Source organism: Myotis davidii, unplaced genomic scaffold (genome assembly GCF_000327345.1).
Source record: "Myotis davidii unplaced genomic scaffold, ASM32734v1 scaffold803, whole genome shotgun sequence".
NCBI lineage: Eukaryota > Metazoa > Chordata > Mammalia > Chiroptera > Vespertilionidae > Myotis > Myotis davidii.
In genome coordinates, this window is record NW_006295567.1 from 1416829 (window position 1) to 1427807 (window position 10979).

At 52.4% G+C, this 10979-nt stretch overlaps 1 protein-coding gene across 1 annotated transcript in view; it reads right to left on the bottom strand.

The window, feature by feature from the left end:
• FAM222A (family with sequence similarity 222 member A) overlaps positions 1–10979 on the bottom strand; it is a 55180-nt gene that overhangs the window by 18890 nt on the left and 25311 nt on the right. Inside the window, exon 2 of the mRNA XM_015568160.1 lies at positions 9434–9554. Within this exon, the coding sequence (XP_015423646.1) occupies positions 9434–9515 (82 nt within the window). The 5' untranslated portion in view covers positions 9516–9554. The remainder of the gene's footprint in view (positions 1–9433; positions 9555–10979) is intronic.

A 10979-nucleotide genomic window follows, 5' to 3' on the forward strand; every position in this document is an offset into this window, starting at 1 on the left:
CAAGGACAGGGTCAGGGTCGCTGTGGAAGGCAGGTGAGGCCTGGCAGTGGGAGAAGAGTGCTCCCTGAGCTGGGGCTAGCAAGCCTGGGGAGAGGGGTGGGGAAGCTCTTGTCTGCTTGTGGGTACGGGTGCGGGGAGGAAGCTCCCACCGTCTGGGCGGGTGGGGTGGGGCAAAGGGTGAGTCGGCTACCAGGCCCTGAGATGGCCAGTTACTCACCTGCCTGAGACCATGCCCACGACCCAAGCAGGGCACAGCCAGAATGTGACCCCCCGACCACTGTGATTGCAAAGGCTGTGCCCTGCGGGTCATGGGGGAGGGGGCAGAGTGGGCACCCTACGCTCACCCACAGGGGAGCAGCCTGCGGTGCAGAGAGGCCGCGTGGCTTATGAGGTGTGGCAGTGTCCTGGGTCGTGGCCTCAGCTCCCCTGCTTGGATGGCAGGTCCCCGAGTACCACCCTCCCCACATGCCTCTCAGAAGCTCCCCGCACAGCCTGCGCTTTTGGCAGCACATGACGTGACTCAGAGTTTACGGATCAACACCACGGTGAGAAAGGCAAGTATTTACCAGTGGGTCCTGAGCAGCTGTCCGGGGTAGGCAGGTCCTGTGTGGAACCCAGGGACGCCGGCAGCTGGGAGTCAAGCCTTCCCTCCCCCGACATCATTTCTCCTTTCTTCTTCCCCAGGCCACTTTCTCCCACCACCTGGAACAGGCGGCGACTGCCAGCCGGCCACCCACACTCGGGCCACAGAGCCGTCCGGCCCTGCCGCTCCTCTGCCGCCTGGCCCCGGTCCTGGAGGTGAGCTGCAGCCTTCCCGGTGTGCTGTCACGTTCAGGGCTAGGTGGTGGCCAGGCTGCTCTGATCCCATTTTACAGGAAGGGGAGGCAGGCGGGCCTCAGGCGGGGCCACGTCTTCCCTCCCTGGGCTCCTGACACTGTCATCACAGATGGGCAGAGCTGGACGGCCCCTGAGGTCCAGCTGGTCTGGCCCTTGACTTTACAGCAGGAGGAACCCGGGCCCTAACAGGCTGACCCACTTGGCCAAGGTCAGGCTGCACGTGGCCCAGTCCTGAAACTTGGGGCCTGACTGCCAAGAGTAATGCCCAGGAGGAAGGGCAGGACCCTCCCTGCCAGCTGTGCAGGCCTGGCTGGCGGCAGGGCGCCCAATTCAATTTGCTTATCTCCCTTCCTGCCTCCCTCTTCCCTGTGCGCTCAATTACAGGCTGAGTCAGTGTCTTTGCCAGCAAGTGCCGAGATGGCAGGGGAGCCGGGCGCGCTGGCTGGTCTCCCTCGCTCTGGCCTCGGAGCGGGAAGGCCGCCAGGTCATCATCCCGTCCCTGCCTCCAGCAGAGGGCAAGGCAGGACCCTGGCAGCGGGACAGTAGCAATCAAAGGTCGAAGTGCACAGTCCCTGTGAGCTAGCGAGTGCATTCTGGGATAGCTGTTTTGCACAGACACACACACAAAGATGTTCGTGACAACACCGTTCAGAGCAGCGAGGGCCTAGGAGCAACCTCGGTGCCCGCTGCTTGTGCAGCTGTTGGAAGGGTGAGGGCGCGTCCTGTCAGACGGGGAACATCTGGAAGATAAGCCCGTACTGGTGAGGAAAACAGCCCGGAGCTGAGGGCACGGGGGTGAGAGTGTTTATGTAAAAAGCATTTATTGCCCCTCAACAGGCATCTTTTTCAGGAGGGTATTTCTTCTTTAAATCCTCACCCAAGGATATGTTTTACAGGGTATGATTTTAGAGAAAGAGACAGACATCACTGGGAGAGAGAAACATACTCGTCCTGACTAGGAATCGAACCCGCAACCTTTTGGTGCAGGGATGGCGCTCCAACCCACGGCACCTCCGGCCAGGGCTTCCGGAGGGCGTCCGAGAAGCTGCCGACCGGTGTGCTCTGGCAGGAGAGCCATGTTTACTGTAAACGCTTATGCTCTGAATCGGTGCCGCGGACAACCAGGGGCAGTGAAGGACTGACTGTATCCACGACAGGGAACTGCTCCCCCTGGGGGTCACATAGGCGTGGAGGGGGCCGTGCGTGGAGAACACGTTTTCTGGAAACGGAAGGCCCTCCCGGGTTACCGGTCATTGGTCTGTTGGATGAGGCAGACAGACAGTTCCCTAAACCCCTATTCCGGAAAGAACACCCAGAGGGCACCCTCTTCTCTTCCTGGGGATCCCCTGACAGCAACATGGAATACAAACACCAATTCCAATATTGGCAAACCCAGGAGCTAGCTAACCCCCTGAACGAACAGCAGAGGGGCAGGATGCCCAGTTGAGAGCAAGTGGGGCTGAGGGAGGAAGCAGAGGGAAGGTGCCACGGCGACTTCAGAGCCAGCGACCCTCACTCCCCAAATGTGAGGGACACACCCGGCTGCCGAACCTCCGCCCCATCTGCAGCAGTGAGACTAGCGGTGCACCAGCTGGCAGAGCTGCACTCCGGGTTCCAAACAGCAAAGGAGAGACCAAGAGACCACAGTCATGGACGTGTGGGACCTGCTTGTCTCTGTGGCAGCGAGTTGGGGGCGCTGGGCTGGGGGCCCCACCTCCCCCAGAGCCAGCTCATCGAAGCGGCACGGGCACAGCACCCGGTCGGAACATGTAAGAGAAGCGAGGAAAGGCGGCAGGTAAGTAAAGCGATGGCTGGCAAAACACTTCCCACCAGAAGAGAGAAAGACTATGGCTAACGATTGCATTGTGAAGGGAAACGTAGTGACAACTGTTTCTATGAAGCAAAAACACAGCAGAGCTACAAGAGCAGAAGAAAAGTCTCGTTGTGAAAGCAAAAGGGGACACGGGGACGAGGGCAAGGGAAGAAAGTGAGCAAACATCGGGGAGCGGGGCGAAGAGACGGCCAACCTGGGTTAACTGGGCCCCGAAGGAGGCGGCGGCGGTGCAAGCCTCGGATCTGTCTGCGGGAAGGGCGCGGGCCTGAGCTCCCGGAAATCAGACGCGCACATCCATCCCGGACACATGCCGGGGCGGAACGGCATGAAAGAGGGGCAGGACCACAATGAAATTCAGAGGAGTCAGCCTCAGCTTCTCCATGGCAACATTCCTGCGAGAGCAGAGCAAGGTCTACAGAAACCCTCAAGGAGAGAGGGGGCCCGGTGGCTTTACTCGCTGGAGTAGAAGGGCGGCCGGCGGACCGTCCGAACGCTGGGGACTCCAGGAGTGCTGTGCGCGAGGCCTTAGGCCACGGCCTGGGGGCCACCTTCCAGGAGAACTGCTGGTGAGTGCGGACCCTGCTCACCCGTGAGGCAGGCTGGATGCTGTGGCGCTGTACCCAGATGCTAACATTACGAGCCCCAGGAACGGTAATGGCATCCCTCACGACAGAAGGGACAGGAGTGTAAGCACACAGGTGCCTCCTCGTTAACAGCTGGGGTCAGAGGCCATCATTTAAAGCTGACGTCAGGTAATAGAGGGTGAAAGTGAACTCCCAGGAAATGAAGAAGGAAAAAGAAAATACAGTTGATCCTTGAACAACAGGAGTGAGGGGTGCCGACCCCCATGCACAGTCAAAAATCCACATAAAACTTTTGACTCCCCCAAAACCTAACTCTCAATAGCCTGCTGTTGACCAGAAGCCTTACCAATAATGTAAACAGTTGATTAATATAGATTTTGTCTGTTATATGTATTACATACTGTCTTCTTACAATCAAGCAAGCCAGAGAAAAGAAAATGTTACTAAGAAAACCATAAGGATGATAAATATGTTTACGGTACTGTACGTATTTATTTTAAAAAATCCACATATAAGTGGACTGATGTACCTCAAACCTGTGTTGTTCAAGCATCGACTGCACACTAATTTCAACATTTTTTTCATCTTAGGGAAATAATAGATACTGTTCCAAAGAAACAGAAAGTCAGGGTATTATTTAAAGTTGCACCGCTAGACAGAAACACCAACCTCCCTCATGATTGGTGGGCGCAGAATAAAGCAGAGAACAGATCACTTAGGAAAGACTTTTGAAAGCAATTACAGCAAAGCAAAAAATGAACTACGATGAGACATCTGTCATATCAATAAATGTAAATGGGCTAAGCTCTCAAAAATTTTTTAAAGGCATTCAGATTGAATCACAAAGCTTAATCCGGCTCTATAGTATATGAGTCACACCTAAGCAAAGTAATTCAGAAAGGTTCAAATAAAAGGACTGACCAAGGTTTCAAGAAAAATGTGAATTAAAAGAGCAGAGGTTACTATCTGAACAGATGAAATTGAATCTGCCCCCAAGGTATTAAATATAGTAAAGAAAGATGCAAGTCACTATTAGATTTAAGGTATTAATACCCGTGTGTTAAATAACACTGCATCGCCATTCATCAGGCCGAAGCTGTAGGTGCCACAAGAAGAAATAGACTGGAACACATTAGCAGTGGGCATCTAATTCATTTCTCTCCGTGACAGGTAGCTAAGGGTATAGAAGACCTAACTAACATAAGTAATGGGGTTGATATAATTGGTACACACCACACTCTGAATCCTGAAAACAGAGCCACATCTTCTTTTCCCCATAAAGCGTCAAAACTCACAAAAAATGACCATAGAGTCTATCGAAAAGAAAACTTTGATCATCTATACTAATAAAAGGGTAATATGCTAATTAGACCGGATAGACTGGACGTCCTTCCTGACAAAGCCAGGTGGTGGAGGTGGCCAGCCTGCAAACTGCTGGCAGCCCCTCATCCAGGCTGGCCCTGCCCCCCAGCGGAGACCCCCACCCCGATCGGGGGTGTGGCCAGCCTGCAAACCACCCATGGCCCCTTGCCCAGGCTGGCCCTGCCCCCAGTGGGGACTCCCACCCTGATCAGGGGCACGGCTGGTCTGCAAACCCCACGGCCCCTTGCCCAGCTGGCCCTGCCCCCTAGCGGGGACTCCCCACCCTTCAGGGCAGGTCAGCTGGCCCCCACCCATGCACCAGGTCTCTATCCTATATAATAAAAGGGCAATATGCAAATTGACCGCAACGGCAGAACGACCACTGGATCAGTCACTATGAGGCTCACTGACCGCCTCTTAGTCCCTTCCCCCAGCTGTCAGGCACTGATCACCACTGGGGAACTGGGGGCGGGGCTGGCTGCGGGCAGCTGGGGAAGATGGCCCTGATCGCAGGCCAGGCCTAGGGACCATACTCGTGCACAAATTTAATACCTTGGGGGCAGATTCAATTTCATCTGTTCAGATAGTAACCTCTGCTCTTTCGTGCATAAAGGATAATATGCAAATTGACCCTAATGGCAGAACAACCAGAAATGACTGGTTTCTATGACGCGCAATGACCACCAGGGGACGGACACTCAACGCAGGAGCTGCCCCCTGGTGGTCAGTGTGCTCCCACAGAGGGAGCTCCGCTCAGCCACAAGTTGGGCTGACAGCTGCGAGTGCAGCGGCGGTGGCGGAAGCCTCTCCTACCTCCTTGGCAGCACTAAGGATGTCTGACTGCGGCTCTCCTCAGGGAGCAGGCCTAAGCTGGCAGGTGGACATCCCCTGAGGGCTCCCGAGCTGTCAGAGGGATGTCTTACTGCCAGCTTAGGCCTGATCCCCTGGGGAGCGGGCCTAAGCCAGCATGTGGACATCCTCCGAGGGGTCCCGGACTGCGAGAGGGCACAGACTGGGCTGAGGGACCCCCTGAGTGCATGAATTTTTGTGCACCGGGTCTCTAGTAATGCAGTAAAACTAGAAAAAACAAAACACAAAAGCACCTACTAACTGGGTGGAGAAATGAAACTCAACTGAGCCTTAGGTCAAAGAAGAAATCAAATCCAAATTAAAAAATATCTAGGGCAAATACTACACATTAGAACCTATAGGATATAGCTAAAGCAGTGTTGAGCATTCAAAGTCTTAATTTTTTCTTGTTTACCAGTATAAAGATTTAAGCTTTGAAATAAAAAACAAGGAAAGTAGGAAGATTTTAATAAAGATAAAGGCATAAATTAATGCATTGGAAACCAGAAAGGGGTGATTACTAATAAATCCTAAACATGGCTCTTTGGGACAAGGAGGCAAATAACCTTATTAGCTAACTAACCTAATCAGGAAAAAAAGAAAAGGAAAAAAGGGGCACAAAATACACAATTTAAGAAATAAGGGTGAGTTAATCATTTTAAAGGAATTATAAATTGTTTTGTTCAGCTTCATGCAAATAAATTTGAAAACCTGGATAAAACGAATACTTTTCTAGAGGAATATAATTTATCAAACTCATTCAATAAGCAGAACAATTAAAACATAAATTATTACAGAAGAACCAGAGAACATTATCAAAGAGCTATCCACCTACTCAAAATAAATGCACTCGCCGAGACTGTTTAATGGAAGAGCAGCCAATCTCTCAAGAACAGATAATCCATTTCCAGTTGAACTGCTACAATGCATGAAGCAGGAAAGCCTTCATTCTCTTTATGAAAGAGCATAAACTGACAGCAAAACCCACAAAACCGTTCCAACCAAAGACTCCTCTCCTCGATGAAACCGAGGCAAAACTCCTCAGTAAAGGAGCGAATGCAACCCCTGCGTAGTATACTGAAAAGACATATTCACCATAACCAAGTGGGATTCAACGAGGAATGCAAGGATGGCTCAATATTAAGAAATCTCTATCATTACACATATGAATCGATCAAAGGAAATACCCATGTGATCGTCTTCATAGATTTGGTAAACTTCAACTTGCATTCTTGATTTTAAAATTCTTAATAAAACAAGAATAGATGGACACATATTTAACATGACATCTACCCCAATCCAGCATTTCGCTCATGGAGAAATCTTAGGTAGCGTCTCGTTTTTTAATGAGAAATGGGACAAAGCAAGAATGTCCATTGTGACCATTACTATTTTTCATTATTCCAGGGATAGTAGCCAACCCTATTATATAAGACAAAGAAATTAAGGTATAAAATTTCCAAAGTAGGAAGTTAAATTATCATTTGCAAATGATATAACTGGAAAACCTGAGACTAAATTAAAAACCCATTATAAACAAAAGATTTCAGTAAGGTGGCAGGAGTCAACAGCCTTTCTATAAATAACCTCCATTTACGAAAGGAAAGACTTGACAAAAAAGGTTACCTATCCAGAAATAAACTAAAATAATGTGTAAGATCTACACGAAGCAAATAGTAAAACATTCCCAAGGGACGCACAGGGAAGTTAGAACGCACAGAAAGGTATAGATCATGCTCTTGGAGGGGAAGACATCATCCTAACAATGCCATTTCTTCCTACACGAATTTATAAATTCAATGCAGTCCCAGTAAAAACACAAACAGGATTTTTGTTCTTACCTGGATAAACTGACTCCATAGTTCAGACAGAGAAATAAAGAGAGCAGCCCAGGAAATTCCACGTGGGAGGATGGTGAAGAGAGGAATAGCTCGCATCAGCAAGTGTTAAAGTGTGTTACGCTCCAGCTACAACATGGCTGAACCTCGCAAACGTTTTGCTAAATGAAAGACGTGAGTCACAAAAGGCCACATAATGTGCGATTCCCTCCTTTCATACCCATAATGTATGAAAGCCCAGAAGAGGAGGTCTACAGAGAAGGAAGGCGGGCGGGTCAGGGAGTGACTGCTCATGGGTAAGACGGGTTTCTTCTCGAAGTGACAAAATGCTCTACAATGGACTGCGGTGAAGGTTGCAACATTCTGTAAACATACTGAAAGCCATCACTGTGTCTCCTTCAAATGGGTGGATTGTGTCGTAGGTGAATTACACCCCAATAAAGATGCTAAGAAATGTAACATGTATTATAACGCCACAATAATTAAGATAGCATTGCACCGATGCTGATTAACTTCGGATCCACATCTCGAACTTCCCACCAGAGAAATTACAAAACACTCAGATATCATCTATTTAAAAAATTAAACCATAAAAACACCTAGAAAAACCTGGGGGAGCTGCTTTAAAAGAAGGAAATCCCCATGTCGGCATGAGGAAGGACACTTCAAGTATGACACACGGTCCAAAGGCTATGGAAGCAGAAGGAAATGACGACCGATTCCACTCCACAGAGAAAATCCCTGGTGGGATCACAGGCAAATGAGAAATCGGGGAAAAACCTGCGATGCGTGTGACACACAGAGGTCCACAGCTACAGCAACAGGAAGAATGGACTGGACAGATCAGACAGGCAGCAAAGTTACCTGTGCACATGCCTCTGACCGGTGTGTCCGCTCCTAGAAATTTACCCGTGGTTTCCCCCTTGTGGCGCACACCCATTGCACTGTCTGTAAGGGCAGCAGGCTGGGTACAGTGCTATGAAGCGGCTGGTCAGGTGAACTAGGGACCATCCTTGCGCTGGGAAACTCTATGGCAAGAGGATGAGGAGGCTCTGTAAGTGCTGACATGTAGGCCGTGTCGCCAAGTGAGAGAGTGAGGTGCAGGTCAGCGTGTAAACGTGTGTACGCACACGTCTGCGGGGACGTGCACAGCTCTGGGAGGGACACACGAGAGCTGACAGCACGGGCTGCCTCTGGCAGGAGGCGGCGGGCGGTGTGGGGAAAGGGAGGTTTTGTCTGTACAGCCCTTCATCCCTTTTGAATATTGGACCCCAAGAACGTATGATCTAAAGATAAACACATTAAACAAGAAAAAAGCATCAGTGTAAGCACAATGATAAGTGGCAGCTGAGCCCGTGCTGTGGGAGAGGGGACAGGGAGGGTAGGGACTGGAGAACTGGAGGTGTGTCCCCTTTAAGCGGCGACGGCTCAGTTCTAACCAATAGTCCAGGAACACAGGCCTCTGTCACCGGATCCTCTGATTTTTTCCCATGGGACACTGGAAGTCCATATTTTTATTCAAATCTCCCTGTTTTTAAATGTTTCCAAATACTTCAAAACGAAAACAAACACCCGGCCTAGGGCGGCCAAAATCACCATCTCAGGGCGGATCCTTGGCCAGGTGGTCAAGGAGGACAGACGCCTGGGGGCTCCCAGTCCAGCCCCGACCCAACACTGAGAAGCAAGGCCCCGAGGGGTAAGGACGCGCGGAGGTCTGGGGCCCATCAGGACAACTGTCCACATTATCCCGGTGCCTGCGAAGCAGGAGTGTGATGGTGGCGACACAGACACGGCACAGGCAGCGTCTCAGGAGGGGCTGGGTGGGCCACGGCGCTGGTAGTGGTCAGCGAAGGCTGCTAGGAAGTGGCCAGACAAAAGGTGCCACCGGTAGGGAGGGACCCCATGAGGCAGCACAGCCGGGCAAAGGCCTCGCGGAACACGGAGAGTTCAAGACAGGGTCGGGGAGGGTGGGCGTGCTGGGGTGGGGGCACTTCTGCCCAGCTGCTGCCCTGCAAAGGCCCGAGGTGGGAATAGCTTGCGTGTCCAAGAACAGAAAGAGCCCTGTGGACTCAGAGTGGGCAGGAGGGGGGTGCGGGGGGCGGGGCGTGCAGGGCGAGGGTGGCACTCACACTTGCGCCGCTCCAGGCTCTTGCTCGGGCAGGCCAGGTGCTGACCCGGGGGGTTCTGGGTCCTCTGCAGACAGGCCAGCATGGCTGAGCTGGGGCCGGTGCGCTCTCGGTAGCAGGGTCCCTGCGAGAGGAAGGAGGTGCGTCACACACACACACACACACACACACACACACACACACACACACACACGCTGCTCCATGCCCGCAGCTCCCACTCCCTCAGCGGGAGTCCTGCCCACAGCCTCCCTGCCCCGAACACCAGACCCTCACAGCAGACCGCTCATCCTCCGCAGACAGACAGGGTGAGGCCCAGCAGGAAGGAAGGGGCCAGGTCTCCTGAGGGATGACTCCCCCGCGAGGGGCCAGAGCTGACCACGCAGCCCTGCCCCAGCCCTGCTCAGAGGGCGGTCACCGCCTCCAGGGTCCTCACCTCGCTCCCCTCCTCCCTCCGCAGGCTGTCCCCCCAGCTCCTGGCCAACCACCTGTGGGCGGAGCTGTGCGCACCCCGCTGCAGCTCACCAGGGGCAAGGACCCCATCTGCCATCTCTGGAACCGCAGGGCGGGGTGCCAGGAGCTGCCAGTGAGCACACGGGGTTCTAGGTGACCGAAGGTGGCCAGCCCGGTCTGGGGTGCTCTCACCACACCCGCGGGCAATGTCCAGGACGGCGTCCCTGGGAGAGTGAGGGAGGCTCCGGCCCTGAGTGCTGGGTCCGGCCTTAGTCTCAGCCCGAACCCTGAGCCCAGGCGCCGAGCAGCTCCCTACCCCAACGGAGAGGGAGGCCCCAGGGTAGCCCTGCAGAGGTCTCCATAGGACGCAGCTCACCCAGTCGGATGCCCAGCGCTCACATGGAAACACGCATCTTTTCTCCACAAAATCCACTTTCCTGAGAACCCAGAGTCCCTGAGGAGCGAGATGACACAGGCAGGGAGGCCACGGGGAAGGGTGGGGGTTCCCTGCCAGGCCCCCCACCTCCTCTCTTCGCAGTGTGAGCTGAGCCCTGGGCACCCCAGTGTCCCACCAGCTCCTAATCCCCGCCCCCCTACACACACACACACACACACAAACACACACACACACACACACACACACACACACGACCTGAGTCTCAAGCAGCCAAGCTGGGCCAACTCAATCCTCATGCTGGTTTTTAAACAAAAAAGAAAGAGAGTGTGTGTGTGTGGGGGGGGTATTTAAGGGGAAGAAAAGGAAGCTACTTAATACTAAACAGGTGTCTGGAGCCCAAAATTCTGCCGCTTTCTTCTAATAATGAAGTATTCATGAGGAAAAGCCTCTTTCACTGCTTTCTTAAGACACTAATTTCACAACAAGCTCCTTGTTACTGCGCAATTATTCCAACCCCACTTCCCGGGACGCCGCAGCCCGTCTGTCCGGCCTCCCGTAAATGAAAGACAATCACTAACCACCTTTCATTATGCTCTCTTTTACTTTCAGCAAAGGTGCCCTGAAAGAAATGATTTACACTGAAAGGGACTTTTATTCAGTTTCAAAACCAATTTTCTCCTATTACTGTCTAAAAAAAAGGGG